The 16,966-nt window shown below is 44.0% G+C and overlaps 2 protein-coding genes and 2 long non-coding RNA genes across 29 annotated transcripts in view; 2 read left to right on the top strand and 2 right to left on the bottom strand.

Annotated features, from left to right (window-relative positions):
- The window catches only part of GPR107 (G protein-coupled receptor 107), a 41,609-nt gene extending 41,097 nt beyond the window's left edge, over positions 1-512 (bottom strand). For all 3 annotated transcript variants that reach the window (XR_005931263.1, XM_029999807.2, XM_029999808.2), the window contains exon 1: positions 368-512. Coding sequence is in view for 2 of the 3 variants with exons in the window: in XM_029999807.2 (XP_029855667.1) it covers positions 368-478 (111 nt within the window). In the remaining variant the exon portion in view is untranslated. The remainder of the gene's footprint in view (positions 1-367) is intronic.
- Positions 513-593: 81 nt separating this feature from the next.
- On the top strand, positions 594-5,545 carry LOC115334913. Its single transcript, XR_005931264.1, has 4 exons — positions 594-1,079; positions 1,501-1,564; positions 5,248-5,293; positions 5,372-5,545. It is a non-coding gene; the product is annotated as an uncharacterized LOC115334913 (long non-coding RNA).
- Positions 3,869-6,036, bottom strand: LOC115334912. The gene is made up of 3 exons (XR_003921298.2): positions 5,670-6,036; positions 5,360-5,479; positions 3,869-5,135 (listed from the first exon to the last, which is right to left on the bottom strand). It is a non-coding gene; the product is annotated as an uncharacterized LOC115334912 (long non-coding RNA).
- A 248-nt stretch (positions 6,037-6,284) lies between these two features.
- The window catches only part of FNBP1 (formin binding protein 1), a 104,389-nt gene continuing 93,707 nt past the window's right edge, over positions 6,285-16,966 (top strand). For 9 of the 24 annotated variants that reach the window (XM_029999782.2, XM_029999802.2, XM_029999801.2 and 6 more), the window contains exon 1: positions 6,287-6,568. In XM_029999782.2, the coding sequence (XP_029855642.1) occupies positions 6,545-6,568 (24 nt within the window). In that variant the 5' untranslated portion in view covers positions 6,287-6,544. Of the gene's footprint in view, positions 6,569-16,966 lie in introns of all 24 variants that reach the window. The other 15 variants (XM_029999783.2, XM_029999796.2, XM_029999795.2 and 12 more) reach the window with 4 other exon arrangements.

The following is a 16,966-nucleotide window of genomic DNA, read 5'->3' as shown; positions in this document are numbered from 1 at the left end:
GCACCTTCAAACCGCTACAGTTCGGAGGCCCCTTTCACACGGTTTCCCCACGACTAAGAAACAGACAGCCAAAACCGCAGGAATGGGGGCTAAAAGGATGCGTGAGGAGGAGGGAGAATAACAGGAAAAGCAGAACACAGCGGGGCCCGGGCAGGCTGAGGCGCAGGGGGAGAGCCCAGAGAGAAGCAAAGAGGGCGAAGGGCCAGGGGTAGGCAGCGGGACGAAGCCGGAGGTGAGGAGAGGAGAGCCCCGGCCGTGGGAGGCGGGCAGGGCCAGGCCAGCCCTGCCGCTCCCCACAGACAACCCGGAGGGGGCCCAGCGCGGCCGGGAGACAAGCCAGCAGGGACGGGGGCGGCGCAGACCTTACTTTGAGGGTGAGATGATGGACGCGGGCACCGGCCGGGCCCGACCAAAGCAACACCAGCCCCAGCACGACCGCGGCCCGCACCAGCACAGCCCCAGGGCCGCGGGCCGCCATGTTTATTCCAGCATCAGCATCCCCTTCCCGCGCCACTTCCGGGGTCAAGGGGCGGGGGGGGGGCACGTGACCGGGGCGGGGCTGCCCCTCACTCCTGTCACCGCCGGGTCTCCCCTGTCACAGACGCTCGTCTCCTGTCACCGGGGTCTGTGCCCTGCCACCGGGGTTTTGTAGCTTCCCAGCCCTTTTCTCTCCCTCTAGGGCCTTTCTGGGCTCCGCCGGGCTGCCCCCCCCCCCGCCCGGAGGCTGCCTCCCACGGTGCCCACTGGGGTGGCCCGGGCCCCTGAGTGAGGGCCATGGCAGTGGCCGGGGCCCTGTGGTGGGCTCCCTCCTCGCTGTTGGCCCTCGCTGCTCTCCCAGGGAGACAGTGGCCAAAGGAAACCCCCTGAGCCTCGCCCAGACCAGCCTTTGTGGCGCTGCTTAGCGGGGCCGTGGTTTGGGGTGAGGTGACACAGAGCTGCTCTTCCCGCCTTAGCCCTCAGCCATGCAGCATAGTTCATGGGGACATTTGGGGTTGTTGCTTCCAGCTCAACCGTGGATCGGCCGGCAAGTTTCAGCTTCTTCCTGAGAGCTATGGTGAGAGCAGATGTCTGAGCATCAGGTAGTCCAAACAACCGAAAAACTGCCTTTCTGTTTAAAGCTGGGTTTAGAGAATTAATTTTAAATATCACCAAAAAATACGTAACAAAACAAAGGGCTTTCTGCTTTGTTACTGGAATGGTGTTGAAGCTATTGAACTATTTGAAACTGGTAGCTGTAGTCCCACTTAAAGATGAAAGCGACAAGCAGATTTGGTCTGGCTTCTGTGACTTCTCTGTTGTTCAAACCGAGTAACAGAAGCACCAAACTAAACATGAATAGTGGCAATTAAAATGGCTTTTAGGCTAACATTGCTAAAAAAAAATTTGAAAGGCCATGCACTGTGTCTTCGTTATGGGAAGCCATCAATATAAGTACATTTAATTCTTCACTGCGGAGTCCTGTGCTGTCAGCTCTTGTAACTCAAACATTCTGACTTTCAGTGTATGGAGTCATGGCTGTGCAAGTTTCTTCATCTAGAGCCAGATAAACAACTGGATGGAACAGGTGAGTAGTAAAATGCAACTAAGGGTGAATAGGCAGAGAAAAATCAATAGTCTTAACCTTTATATTAGCAAGATTATGTAGAATGTCCCATCTTTGTACAGAGGTGATTCAGATGTTACTGTATGTTACCTCTCACAGTTTCCTTTCCCCCTTTTCTTTTATACTCTTTGGTAATAAAATAAACACAGAAATCTCACCATCAGCCAAAGAAACCTAGACTGGTACCAGAAAATATCTGGAAGCATAAAAAAAAAAAAAAACCAAACAAAAAAAACCACCAAAAAAACCCCCAGTCTGTGTTTTCCTAGCAGGATTCTTTCTCTGGGCAGTAACTTGCACGTGCCGCTAGATGTCCTGTCAGCATCAGGCCTTGTAGTGCACATAGCTACTACACCCCACAGATTGTAAGAAGCCTAAGTAACTACAAACATCAGATAATTTATTCCAAAAAGATAACTGTGATCCAGATATTTTCTTGGAATTGATATTTTTAATGTTGTAATTACTATCATTCTTGCGCATAGACCATGTGGGAAACCTAGAGACTTCTGACTCCTAGGAAATAATTGCCTGCAAGCACAGCTGCAGCACAGGCTTTCAGGCCTTGCTCCACTACCAAGTGTCAGGCACACTTTGACTACTTCAGTGGTCAAATAGCAGGAGGCTTTCCCCTATAATTCTGGGGTTTGGTTCGTCTGAAGAGCCTCTATTAGGCTGAAGATGCTTCCTCATAGCAATCAGGGATTTCTATGCTACAGATTAGAAATTGTCTGAAGATCTTTTTTTTTCATGTAACTCTTCACCAACTATTAGGATATTGTAGTAACTGTAAGTTTCCCACTTACCTAGACTAAATAATCTCGAAGTTCAAACTTATAACGTGTTTACTTTGACTATGCATTTTCTAAGAACTTGCATGTTAAAAGATGTCTATACTTAAATTTACATACCTATCAATATGCAAACTGGCTGCTGTCTGTAATGAATATGCTGTAACGGCAACTCTCATAGTTACATTAATATGTTTTACTGTAGCTTCCAGACAAGATTTGCCTTGCTCTAAATGTGCTGTTCCTAGCAAGTACAGTTATTCTTAGCTGTGGTTAGACATATTTAGCCTGGATATCTTTTTCCTTTACTTCTTCATTGTACCAAAACATTTAATTAGAACCCTTCACAGATTTTTTTTTTTTTTTTTAAAGCATATCATGGGCAGCTATTGAGATTGGATGGAGGGTATCAGCAGTGTCTGAAAAATCTTGGCATAGGGACAGCCTACAGGTACAGGTACACCTCAGTATAGAGTGAAGCAGATTGTCAGTTTGTTAACATACCCCCTGAGCGGAGGTATGGGCATGTCATAGAGTAGCAAGGGCTGGCTGTTCCCGAGGGACACAGAGTTGGGAGATGAGCACGGTAACACAGACAACAGGGCAGGAGCCTCACCTTTCAGGGTCCAGTCCCACAGTCTCCAAGCAGGGTGAGCAGAGCAGGCCCAGGGAGGGCAGCTGGAAGCAGCCAAGAGTCCTGGTCATCAGGTGAGCTCGTAGCAACAAGACAGGGGCAAGGCTGAGTTAAGAAGTCAATCTGCAGTTCAGGTGATGGTAACCAAGGTCAGACACAGTCTAGCGATGACTGGACAGGTCCACAGTGATGAAGCAGGTCTAAGATAAGGCCAGATATGAGCCAGGCTTTACATCAACAGGCTCTATAGCCAGCCATAGCCATAGCTGCACCTGAGCTGGAAACCAGTACCCCCAACACCACTCAAATAGAGACTGAGCCCTCGGGCCAAAGCTTAAATGGGGCTCCTGGGTCCAGGGGCAGAGAGTGTGGGTGGAGACCACAGGTGAGGTTGGCTGGGGCCATTAAGGTTTATCAGGTCTTAATCAGGTCTTAATCAGGTCTTAATCAGGCCCCTCTGGGCCCTGATAGGACATTTAAAGAGAATCAAGGTCCCCTGCTGTGTGTCTGAATGATCTGTGTAGTGTTGTAATAGCAGAGAGGAAACAGCTGTGATGGTGATGGCCTTAGGGAAAGGTGTGTCCTCTTCCTTTCCTGGTGCTGTTTCAGTCCCAGTATATGAGAAGTTACAAGCAATATCTATGTTCCTTGTCTTGGATGTGGATGATCTGGGTAGAATTATAAAAATAAAAGGGAAGCAGCTGCAAGGGTGATAACTCCATGGGGGAAAGGTGGGTCCTCTTCCTCTTGTATGCTGGAAACTAGAAATGCTTGTATGTGTTCTGAAACTAGTGATTTTTCTTGCTTTGCATGAGTAAACAAACCCAGAGAAAAGGGTTTAGATTGAACGGTAGTTTAGGGATTTATTTTATCTTCTTTAAATACCTTCTGAATCATTCAGCAGCTAATCTGGCTGTTTTCAAGTGGGACTGGGGTTTCCTAAACAAAGTCCTGGCCTTCTAAAAAGGGAATTGCTTCTACTTGGGCTTAGGATCTACCTCTGGGACTGTTCTGAATCATAACAACAGGAGAGGTAAACACAGAGAATTTACAGGAATAGGCCCATATCTAGATAACAGATCTGCATGGTCTTGTTCTCAATGTGGCTGAGGGAAAACTCCCACCAGCTTCTGTATTGCTCAGATTTGGATTGTGCAAATTAAGTAAAGAAGTGCTAGATAATGTAATTTCTAAGTGTCATTTTGAATTATTCTTTTGAGGCTGGGACCTACTGAGCTTTCCAGCATCGTACTTCAGCATAAAGGGCTCTTAATGCTCCCATCATTGTTAATTACGTTAGTAATTAGGGACAACCAAGCTGCAGGCCCTACTATTTTGGGCACTGCACAACTGAAAGTAGTAACGTAAGTGGCAGGCCCTGTCTTGGAGAGTTTTAAGGTAAATAATAAAGACAATCAAAGACAGGAAACAGTACTCTTCCAGAAATACATGGAATTAATTTTATTTAGTGTTTGTCTTGAACCTCTGTCCACACAAATTTTAATAACTTTTCATAGGTTTTGGCATGGTTGATTCTAACGTGCCATCATAATACAAAACTTGCATTTCTGGCCTTTATCTTTCTGGAACTGGTTAAGCATTTCTATCTTTCAGTGTGGACAGGTTTCCCTGCCCATGCTGGTGTAACAGGTTTGCCGTGTTCCCCTCCCAGCTCTTTGTGCAAAAGGAAATTCCACAGCAAATTTACCTCAGATGATACTAGTGCTGCTTTCTGTTTGGTCTCCGTACATACTTTTTACTCAAGTATTTATGGATTAAGCTCTCGAAAAGTCGTGATGCAACTGTGTTGTCTGGTTTTGCAACGTGTTCTGGTGCCCCTTCCCTGAGAGTCTGTGGAAGTACAGGCCCTTGGAAGATTGTGGTTGTGCTTTAGGCAGCATGGCAGGCTCAGATATTTAAATACGTTGGCAGTAGCAGGAAGAAATACTCTAAATTGAGTTGAACAGCGTGTCTCTTAGTTGTTTTAAGTCAGTCCTTAAAAGTAATAACTTCTAATGATGAACAAAAGCGTTGCCTGTTCTCTGTCTCTCTTCAAAGACAGCTGTGTGAGGAGCAGCATTCTACTCTTATGTTCAAATCAATGGAACTAGGATAAAAATAAAAGCAATTCAGTTATTAACATAACACTTGTCTTCATTGTTGTTCTAAATGTTGGAATTGCTTAACAAGTTATTCTTTTCTTGTCCTTTCTCATGTAGGGTAATAGCCAAATGTCAGTGAAAGAAGTGCATTAATCTAAAGGAGGTAAGCAGCTGGCCAATTTTTAATCTTCTGACATCAAAAGGATCCACAGTCTCTATAAGCAGATACCTTTTTCCTCAGGTGAATGAATATGCCTCCCTTTTTTTTTCCTCCATGTAAATCTTTCATGAACAGATGTAGCAGTGAATATAAAACTTCAGTCCAAAGCTCTCTTCGCATTTCTTGTAGCTGAAAAACAGATATGTAAAATCAGATTAAGTGACACAGCTCAAATAAATTCTGTTACAGAGGACAGTGAGCACAAAATAAATCTTATTTCTCTGGCAAGGAAATGAGCCATTTTCTGCAAGGCCTGCGTAATTGCTACAATAACCCACATTTATGCAAAGGCAGATAAATTGGTTATTTTTCTGCTTACTTGTTGAGCGTGTTGGTGGCAGATGGTGGACTTAATATTCCTGGATTGGGTTATTTTGGGGGTATGCGTGTGTGTGTATATATATATATTTTTTTTTTTTTGGGCAGCCGAATTTGAAGAAGTCAGTCCTTGCTGTCAGTTTTAAGGGTGTGGGTCTCCTTCTCTGGGGCGGTTACCCATTTTCCAAAAGGTCAAAACAGGAACCTTTGCTTAAAAAAAAGCCCCACCTCGCAGGGGGAGAGGGCGGTAAGAAACGGGGTACGGACACCTGAAAGAGGGCGGGCGGCAATCGCCGCCAGCGCTGCCCTCCGGGCGGGGAGCGCCCACTTCACCCAGCCGGGTGCAGCCGCCGGCTCGCTCCGCACTTCAAAGCCGGGGGGGGGGGGGCTGATAGCTTCCCGCCGAACCGCTCTCCCGTGCGGGGACCGGGCCGGGGGGGGGGCGATCCGGGCCGGGGGGGAGGCGCAGCCCCGCCGCTGCCAGCGGCGACCGGGAGCGCGCTGACTGGAGACCGCGCCTGCGCGGTGCCGGCCTCGCTCCCCCCTCTCCCTCCGCCGCCGCGGACCGCGCCTGCGCAGTGCGCCGGAGCTGTCAATCCGCCCCCCCCCCCCCGCCCCGCTCCGCCACCGCCTCCCCGCGCGGCGCCGCTCGGGCCATTTTGCGGCGCGATGAGGCGGGAGCGGCGGTGAGCAGCGCTCGTCCCCGTCCCGCTCCTCTCCGCACCCCCCTCCCCTCCCCGCTTCGCCCCGCCGGGGCTCGGCCCCTCCGTGCGCGGGGAGCGAAGGTGGAAGGAAACCCAGCTAAGGGGACAGAGAGACCTCGAGCGCCCACCCCGCCCGCCCCTCAGCGCCGGCCCTCGGCGGCGCGGCGGAGCCATGAGCTGGGGCACGGAGCTGTGGGTGAGTGAGTGAGTGAGGGGGGACGGGACGGGACGAGGGGAGGAGAGGGAGCGGGGCCGCCGTTGCGGCGGTTATCGCGGAGCGCCGCGCCCGCCCCGTGTCATAACGGTCCGTGCGGAGGGGCCGGTGTGGGCCGGCCGGGGGCTGCTGTCTCCGGGGAAAGGGGGGGTTCCCCCTTTCTAGAAACTTTTACGTGTAGCCTCCGCGGGGAAATGCCAGGAGTTTTATTTATTTTCCTTCAGTAAAATAAAAAAAACCCCGCTCAACAGCACGGGGAAAAAAAAAAAAAAAAGCGGCGGCGGTTCTAGAGCGGAGGGAGGCTTTCAGGCAAAGGCTGGGGTGGGTTTTGTGTGTGGCTTCTGCAAGGGGCTGGAGGAGAGGCTCCGAGGTGGATTGGTATACAAGGGGGTCCAATTTCAGGAGAGGGAGCTGCAGGGAAGAAAAGCCAGATGATAAAATTTCCTTTGGCTGTTGTTAAGGGGTTTCTCTCCACGCTTGTTTTGAAGGACGGAGGTTTTTATTAGGAGAGTTTTTTTGTCGTGTGTAAATAAGTACGTTTTAATGGTGGGGAGGGTTTCAACGTGTAAAGCTCCTTGATTGTTTTTGAAGTGAACCTGGAAAGTATAAATGCGTTTGGTTTACGGTGGAACATTACCAAAGTGTTAAAAGGAATGAAAAGTGGAGAATAGCGATTTGAAATGGTCCCTTGCTAATCTGGGAAAATAAGGGTAGGCAGATAAAAGGAGTCTTGAAAGGCAAAAGAGATATACATATTCAATCACAAAGAGGACATGATGCAGCCATGTTTGGCAGCGTGATGGTGGAGCATGGAGCAAAACCTGTTATTGAGGGCTTGTAATAGTGGACAGGAGACTGTGCAAGCGGTTGTTAATTTAATGGAGGGACGTTAAAATCTTTGGACAAATCTGTGCTCGGGAAGGGGGGAGGAGGAAAACGAAGGTAGTGTTTTGAATGGAGAAGTCAAGAATGAGTGGCAGGGGGTCATCTGGATTGCAAAGCGCTGCAGGATTTTGCTCCTGTATGGATATGTGTTTGGCTAGTAACTAGTGTGAGCTAAGATGTAAACACATCTAAGCTTTTACACTGTCTCTGTATAGAAATGGTTATTTTAGATGTGCAATTGCTGTCCTTTCTGGATGCATTACTGGCCTATTCTGGCAGTTAAATAAGCATCCTGTTTTGCTGTGACATTGTAGTCACGTTATAGCTAGATCTGGTTAGAACTAGACAGTAAATTAGGGAGCAAATGCTTACTGAGAGGTTATTGTGGTATGTTTGTATATTCCAGAGAAAGAAGGGTGATACATACTGATGAAATATTGTAGTGATGTTATATTGATTCATCAGTATATAAACAGCTCTGCTGCATGGGAATGTTTCTGGGAAAATCTGCAGTTGCCTTCTTTTTCTGCATCTTGGATGCTTTGGGGGGAGATGAAATAGTTTGAGTGGAATTAAAGTAGGAGTCAGTATAACAATTATGACACAGGAAAATCTGAATTCTCAAGATGGACCTAGTTATTTTTGCATTCTAAAAAGTGTGCAAGCGATACTGAGATGTTTCTGTGCAAGAACAGTGGTAGTAGTCTAGTGCTTATAAATAGTTGTTTCTGTTTTATGTAACCTTTACAGGTGTGTGTGCAGTCATATATTTGTCTTTATAACAGCTACGAACTGCTTTTGTAACATTTTTTTTTTTCCCCTGAAAATTTTGTTGGTTAAATTATCATCTTTGAGAAATGTAGCGGGTTGCTGAGGAAGAGGGTTGCACCAACAGATTAAATGATTCTAGATACAAAATTGGCAGGAGTTGCTTTATTTTAAATTGGGCAGAGCTTTGAAAACACATTGGTTTCTAGTGCTCTGACTATTTAGGCCAAACCACTGATTTCCCTCTCCATGTTCTCGCTTTCACTGGGCAAGGAGACCACACAAGCAACCTGTATTTAATATATGCTACCTCCTCTTGTTGATCATGGCATGATTTTTATTAAACAAAATTAAATTTCCATTTACCTTAGAAATTAGTATTTGTTTTAAGTAGTCAGGGAATGTCTATTTAGGAACAGGTGTTGTAAGCGACAAATGCCTGTTTTACCATGAGACTGGTATATGATTTGATGCAACCATTCGATGGACTGAAAGTTGAGGCAGTAACAAGTGTTTCCAACTGTAGTTTAGAAATTTGAAATTTGCTAGAAAGATTAGCGTTGTTTGATCAGGCTTGACTTGCACCCTGTATCTCTGATGTGCTGATCTACCAGACTGGATGTGTATTCATGATTCACCCCTTTAAATGTAGCAAAGGAGAAGTAAAACTGAGCTTGCTCTTTAGAGCATGTAGAATGTTAATAAGCATGGATTTATGTAGAATTTCTGTTTGTTCCTGGAAAAAGAAAAAGCTGGTTGCAGAAAGCCTCATAGTTCAGAAGCAATAAAATCCCTTCAGCAACATATAAGTTATTCCCAAGGCAGACTTTTAGCCTTGTGCTGTGATGTGAGTGTATTCTGTGCCTCTGGCTTGCAAATCCTATTGCAAAGTTCCTATTGATATTTCACTTGAATCTAGACTTCTGAGTTTCATCTTAAGATTGGCCCTGTGAGTGTAAATGGACCCATAACCAGCAGAATTATTAGAGGTACTAATGCAGCATTTGTATCATGTATGAGGCTAAATGCTTGGGATAATGAGATCATTTGGGGCTTCCAAGCAATCCAGTGTTACAGAGCAAAACCTGAAGGTCTCATGTAACCGTCTGTGAGTTTCCTGTGTGTAAGCACGCTGTACGGGGCAGCAGTGGCTGCTCTGTGGTTTGTCAGTCTTCCCAACCTCTGCAGAAGTCTTTTTGCCTGTTATACTTGAAACATTCAGGAGCTGGAGGAAGAAGTGGTGGGTGAAGGACAAATTACAGTCATGGGACCGAACCATTTTGGTTTTTTACCCTGGTTCAAGAGTAGCATTAAGGGCTAACAGGTAGGAGGGTATAGCAGATACTTATTTCATGTCTGATTCTTGAAATTGGCAATGTTTTCTAAATACTTGGCTCATGTAAGTGGTAAGTAAAGACTATGTGTACCGATGTACAGACCCAACTTGTACCTTCAGTCAACTCTGCTTTGGGGACAGTAGGCTGTAAAAACATGCTTGGATCTCTTTCACCCTTTTCCTTTCTTGGGTAATGGGGAAGAACACAAAGCATGGCACATACAGCTATTCTGAAGGGTGTTTTAGCTAGTAAAATGCTAGTGTGTGCTACACTTCCCACCAGTGTCCTTTTGTATGGTATGAAGCCCTCAAAGCAAGTGGTGGGAATTACATAGCAAACTGAGCTAAAACTAACCTCAGTGCTTTGGTCTTTGTCTTTTGAGTGGAAAAAGCTGTGGCTGCGTGATTGGTATATTGAAGGGAATGAACTTTCTTGATGATGAGTTTTGGTACAGTATGTAGTTTGGGGGAGCTACGTGCAAATTTGTGGTTAAGCGGTCCAGGAAAAACTCTGTCTTTTCAGAACACTGTCACACAGCATGGCAAGTGCAAGTGGTAAAGTGATTAAATGTGGGGAGATTAATCTCTTTGTTATGAATGTTTCAGAGGTGCAGATGCTGTGGGTTTGTTGTTAGGCTTTTTTCCACATTCAATGTCAAGTTTAAAAAAAGACTGGGGAGGAATGTGATTTAATCAAATTTTTCTTTGACCTTTGTGAAAAGCTGGGTGTCTGCTAACAGCTGTCACTGTCCTTTGAACCTGTGAGAAGGTGAATATTCTGTATTTGCGAAGGACTTCATTTGCCGTCCTTATGCAAGGGGCTCTGTTGGCCAACTCCTCATGTGACTGATACTTTGGCGACTGTGCCTTTTGTTTGTAGAGTGTTCCAGTATGCTTTAGTATGGAAAAAATACAATTTGTGGATATGGTTATTTTTGCCTTATAAAGTTCATTCCACTTATAAATGTGAATTGTCTCTAAACTTTCTATGGTTTAGAAAATTGTTATTTTCAGTAATAGTTATTTCTTAATTCACAGTATTAAAACAAGTGGAATTCTTGTAGACCACGTTCTCTTAACTACATCCTCATTGTCAGATGATAAAACATAGGTGCAACTCTGAGAAGGTGAAGGCCCCACTTGCTATCTGTAACTGATAAATAGTTTCTCTTTCAGTACTCGTGTCTATTTCATCAGCAAAATTTATGTTTAAACAGCTGTAATCTTGCATTTCTTAAATTTGCTTGAATGCAGTATTGTTCTTCAATAGTATTTATAATGTATGGGTGTTCCATACAGTGATGACTCACATTCAGAAACTGTCTGGAGTACCTAGGTGCTTTTGACCTTGGTGGCATTACATAGTGGTGTTATCTGGGCACAGTAGTCAAATGTGATCTTAAATGAAGGCTCTGTTCTTGTCAGCTTGTGCCCTGTAAGAGGATCTGCAGAGCTGGATCTAGGTTTGATGTATTGATTCTTTTCTTAAGCCAACATCTCGTTTTATTGTATGCACCACTATAGTTGATTGCATAGGATAGAAGAGTGAGTGAGTGAGTGAGAGTGTGTGTGTGTGAGAGAGAGAGAGAGAGATCCCACCCATCCCATTCTCACACCCCCTACCTGCCCCTGCCAATTCTTTGGGTTTGGGTGTTAACTGTTACTCTCCAAGACTGAAAGGAAAAGGAGCTGGTTTCTGATGGGACAAGGGCACAGATTAGAAGAATTTCGTCTTGCATGCTAAATCACAAGTTAACTCTGACTGTGAACTGAGAGTTTCCATTATATAAGGTAATGGGCCTAGCCTGCAAAGGTGGGTAGATGAATTGTTTGCAGCTTAGAAAAATCTTCTTTTATAGTGACAGCAAATGCTCTTCTGAAAAGTGTGTTTTATTGTAAATTTGCTGTGAATTGTTGCAACTTACTTGGCATCATTCAGACAACTCCTAGAGGCAGAGCTGTGTATCCCTGACCCCTTCGTATTTAGTAGAATCTTAGTTTCTATTTAGTAACATGTTAAAACTTATGTATATTTCAAAGAGGCTGGTATTTCACCCACAAAAATATACTCAGAGTAAGGCACCCTAAAAGGAAATACAGCAAGAGGTTGGGGGAAAAAAAAAAAAAAAAAAAGCTGAGGTGAGGAATAAATGCATCTTGTATGTAATTTTGGCTTGGTTATTCTAAGGCTCTTAGTAAAAGTTGTATACAGAGTGCTGGAGATGGGCACTTCAAAGTACACTTTTCATTAGCTAAGTATTCTGCATAGTTATTTGGACAGTTTTGAGGTAGCAAAATTGTCCGACATTAATATCTCTTTATTTCACAGTGGATCACTCACTGTTTTAAGTGGTCAGCCTGTATATGCAGATTACTGAGTGAGAAATTGTTTATAGAAGTTGAATCATTACACAGTATCTTAATTCTGCAGCACGACCTTTGTGCATTTGCCCAGCACAGGATGGTATTTCAGGCTGCTGCAGCCTGTATGTGTGTTTTAAAATTGGTGCTAGCATAATTCTTTTCATTAGCTTAAAAGTAGATGATTTTTAAACTTCAAGATGATGTGCTGTGTGGGAGCTCCCCTGCTGCTGGTGGAAGCTGGTTGGTAGGAGAATGGGGTTATGTGTGAGGTCCCTGTGTACACGCCTTAGTACTTCCAGGCACTAGGAGTAGAAAGACTCCCTTCTGGTACCTGAAGGAGTTGCTGGGTCTTTAATGTATGAATGTCTGAGTAATTTCGTTTACAATTCTGCTTTGCCTTAAGAAAGAGGATTTCTGTAATATTGTCACCAACCTATTCTTTCTTGTATTTCCTACCTATTCATTAAAGAATGGGGGATTTACGGTCTTTCAGCGTGAGTCAAGTGTGCAGAATATCTTTTTCCTTTCAGTCAGACTCTTCCCATTTGTATTGTGGCTGCTCAAGATCCCCCGCTTTCTTGAACCATATGGGAAGGCAGTCAAACATGAGACGATGTTTTTCTGGACTCTTTGCAGCTCATTAGTGTTACTCATGTTGTGAAACATTCTTTTAAAGCAGAATTTCAAAAGCTGTACTCCACATGAAGAGTAGGAGCCACTGCTGCACTGTAACTTAATAACATGCTTTACATTGTTGCCTTTTTTGATTGCTGGAAAGGTAACCTGCTAATGAATTTTTGGAAATTCACTTTCATCCTGTTTGAAATAATGCTTCTGAGATTGGTTGTACATTGAATCCAATCCAGCTGTCAAAATGCAATGCTCTGTTGAGTTTCCTTAGTTTTCATATAAATATTTTAAAATAACTTCCCCCTTCAATATAATTGTGTACTTTCCAGATGAAACTTCTCTTCCTCCTTCCACCCCTAGAAATTCTCCTTTTCTATTTCACTTTTTTTTTTTTAACAATAAGCTGGCTAAATTGGTGAGAGGAAAAACACTTGTCTCTTGGCATATCACAGTCTTTTCACTTCTTTTCAATCAATGGCTTTGGGTCTATAATGCAAAACGGGAAAAATTGCTGTATGTGTTGTATGTGTGCACATAGGTATGTACAGGATGTGATGGTTTTAGTCTTTCTTCTCAAGCAGGTGTGGTAGGGGTGATTTGGATCCCTTTGGAATTTTTACATGATTTCTTAGTCTCCGTCTTGTCTGGATAACCTTATTAACCTGGTCAGTTATTTCTTTTGGCTCAGTTTATTAAGAATGGTTTGTTGGCATTATTAAATAAAATGTTTCTTTTTGCATCTAAAAATGGAAAAAACTGTAGATGGGGTTTCTGTATTACTTACAGCACAGAGCAGCGGAGTTGAAGTGCAAGAATGAAATGTTGATTGCCCCGGTGTTCATTGCCAGTCGCTGAAGCGGACACACGTGTTGCAAAGCACGTAAAGAAGCAGTTCTGTTGTAATGTTGTCCTTAATTTATTTGGTGAAGAGTCAACCTAATTGGAAAAACAACCAAAAGAACAACAGCAATCCTCCAGACACCCTCAGAAACGTAGTAAAGCATAAAACTTGAAATGGAGTCTCTTGGGAATGAATGCCTCGTTTAGAAAGATGGTCCCCGGTTAGCTACCAAGTCATCCAGATGGTCCTTAATCCTGAAGAAATGCCATAGTGGATTATCATTCTTCTTCTTGTAGCTGAAATAGCAGGTTTCTTACGTTAAATATGTGTCACTTGGCTGTCTCTTGTTCAATATTTTTCAAGTGCTGCTTGGTACCTCAAAAGGTTTTAAAGCAAATCCTTGAATTTCACCATTTTAGTGAGGCATTTAGTTAGGTATCAGTGCTGCTAGTAGCATTTATGTATCTGAAGAGGAAGGGTAGTTTGTAGTGTTTAGACTTACTCCTCTGTGAACAGCACGTACAATTTATCTCAAATCATTCATCTTACAGTTCAGAAAATTTACTTTCATTGAACTGAGTCTATGGATATGCAGGTAAAGTCGTACTATCTGTGTGACAGGAGAATGATCATCTTGCAGAGATACTGAGAATACTGCTTTTTACTAACTGGACTCCTGGAGTCAATTCAGCTGAGCTCTGAATAACTCTCATAAATTGCGTATTGGGTGCCTTGGACAGTTTTCTCTGTCTCAGCCTATACTGTAGACGGAGCTGGTAACCTTCATAATAAGAAGAGCTATTTAACACTTTCTGTTGAAGTCATCTATTTGCTGCTGCTTAATTTTTTTTTTCCAAGTTAGTGTGCTCTGACTGCAGTTTTCTTTTTTCTGCACCTGCCTCACATTTTTTGTATTTCAGATTAGTCAGGATTATTCAGTTGTTACCAGGGCTAGTGTCTGGCACATACTAAACATGATGCCTCTTAGGTTTTGGAAAGCTGTAGTGCTCCCATTCATTGGAGCAAGGTTTTGAAATTTGGCAGACAGTAGCTGTTGAACAGGGATATGCCTTCTGCTGTTCTTGAGAAAATCTGCCCAAATTAGGCAAACTTGTAAGTCTTTGGAAAAATACCACTTTACAAGTACTCAGTGAAGGTATTAGTGCTGAAGTCTTCGAGTTCCAGTGTGTGCTGAATACGTTTTGGACTTGGAGGGTTCTTTGTGGGACAAGATGATGCAGTCACCCACAGAATAATTGAACATGCCTCTGTCTGGTCCTTGCAAGAGTGCAGCCGACTTCCCATGTCATGGCTGCTCGAGGCCAGGGTGGAGTCAGGCAGCTGCTTCTGCTCTCAGAAGTGAGGGTCTGGGCTGTATTAAGGAAGAATAGCGTGGGTCAGTGAGTTGGGAGAAAGTGGACTACAGCTAGGAGGGAGAGGGGATGAAAGGCATGGCTACACTGAGTCATGCTGAAGGTCCATCTGACCGCTAACGCCTCCTTGAAGGTAGCAAACTGGTTCTTCTCTTGTCACGGACTGGTTCTTCTCTTGTTATACTCACCCGAGGGTGAGGAATGGGGGAAGAGATGCAGTGGTCAAAGAGGAAACTAGCTGACTCAAGAGACCAAACGTGGGGAAGAAGAAGTAGAGATCACACTAGGATCTAGTTACAGAAACTTGGAGCTGCTTGTCTAGGAACTGTTCCTGTGATTGGGATGTCAAGAATGATGGGAATGGAGTCATCTGAGGAGAGATAATTCGAATTAGCAGTTCTGATAGCGAACTCGGGGAGGATGAGAGAACTAGGACTAACTGGGCAAAGGGAACTGCAGAAATGAGCTCAGGAGGAGAAGGGGAGTTGAAACAAAAAAGGCAAGGAACCAGTAACAAGGAAAAAGCTTGGATAGAGAGCATGTGGGGAGAGCAGAGTTGGACTCTGGGTGGGACAGGTAGGATTGTGACTTACTGTCAGACAGGATGTGCAATGGGATTAGTGCATTAGGAATGGCAGGTCAAGAGTTTGATGGGATAAGGAGAAAGTGTAGTGGGTGCACAAGGGGAAGGAAGAAGCATGGAGCAAAGGATGAAGATTAGGTAAGAAATACAACAGAAAAGTAGTGAAGGGACCTAGCAGTCATCTTTTGCATATTTGGCTTTGTAGCATTGCTATTTTTATGTGGCTTTTACCATGTAATATTTAAGCAGAGTTGACTTACTGGTTTGAATGTATGGACATTGATTTCTGTGGTTGCATTTTGCATCTTTACTCACTGTGGAAGAATATTTGACCACATCCCCGAATGAGAGCTTTATCCAGAAGTGTGTGCACTGCTGTTTTTCATCCACTCGTTCTGTGCAGAAAGATTTGAGGAATTGTTTAGCAAATAGGTTTAAAATGCATTTAGATAATATTTATCACTCTGCATTATGCTTTTTTTTTACGCAGAGATAAAAGCTTTAACACATTTATCTTGTATTTACAGAAGGAAAAATATGACTGGCATGCAGCAGTGAGTGAATGGAAGTGTGTTTTCTCAAACAAAAGTTAAATGGGGAAGGGAAATATTTCTTGTCCCCTTGAGGGCTGTTGATCTATCAAATGTGGGTCTTATAGGAGTGGCATTCATTAAGAATGTGTAACTAGCGTTTTGCTGTAGTAAAAGGAAAAACTGGCAGTGGATGAACCATGAGAGCTCTGACAGAGTGCTACATAAATATTTTTTTCACCTATCCTGCCTGCCTCTCCCAAGTATAACACTCTGAGATGCTTTTACTCATGTGTTGTCACTGGAAAAGCCTAAAAATAAACGGGGAGAGGAAAGGGTTGTATGTGCTGGTCAAGAGCCTTTATTTCCTTACAACTCTTTGGAGTTGTGAAACATCTGTGTTTTGCAGAGGATGCTTTTTGGCATATGTTCGTAACTTAACATGTGAAAGCTGAAAAACTGCGTAGCACAGCTTTACTTCAGTTTTCAGTGTGCAAAAACACCTCCTGGGCAAACATTTCAGTAGTGTATGTATTGGTTAGTAGCTTCTTTGCTACTTTGCTCAAAGATGCTGTCATCGGAAAGGCTACATCCTCCTGAGGGACAGGCAGCCTACCCATGGTGATCAAGGCATTCAGTGTTTAAATATTATTGTTGCATGCTTTACCTGAAAACCAAAAGTGTAAGCTAGGCAAATGCACCAGCCTATCCTTTAGGTAATGAGAATGCATATCACATGACATGTGTGACTCGGTTCCTATTTAAATCAGTGCCCTGGGGATTTACAGCCTTATTTTTGGAATGGGGGGGGATAGCTAGGTTGCAATTCTATTTAAAAAGACAAAATAATGTTTCTCTGACTGTGTGGCTGCATGCAGTCTTCTGAGGTGCAATGAAGTAGCCCAGGAAACAACCCTGGAAGGGTGGAAGCATGCATCCATTCCTGGTAAAGCACAATATGAACTGTGGGCACCTCTACACCTCCACTTCTGGATAATTGTGGGCTGTTTTTTATTTTTGCATTGTGGCTTTTGCTCTAATTCTTGTCTGTGTCATCCTTATACTTGTAT

This window comes from Aquila chrysaetos, chromosome 24, assembly GCF_900496995.4.
Source record: "Aquila chrysaetos chrysaetos chromosome 24, bAquChr1.4, whole genome shotgun sequence".
Taxonomy (NCBI): Eukaryota; Metazoa; Chordata; class Aves; order Accipitriformes; family Accipitridae; genus Aquila; species Aquila chrysaetos.
Note: the sequence above shows the minus strand (reverse complement) of the source record. Positions and strands in the feature narration are given on the sequence as shown.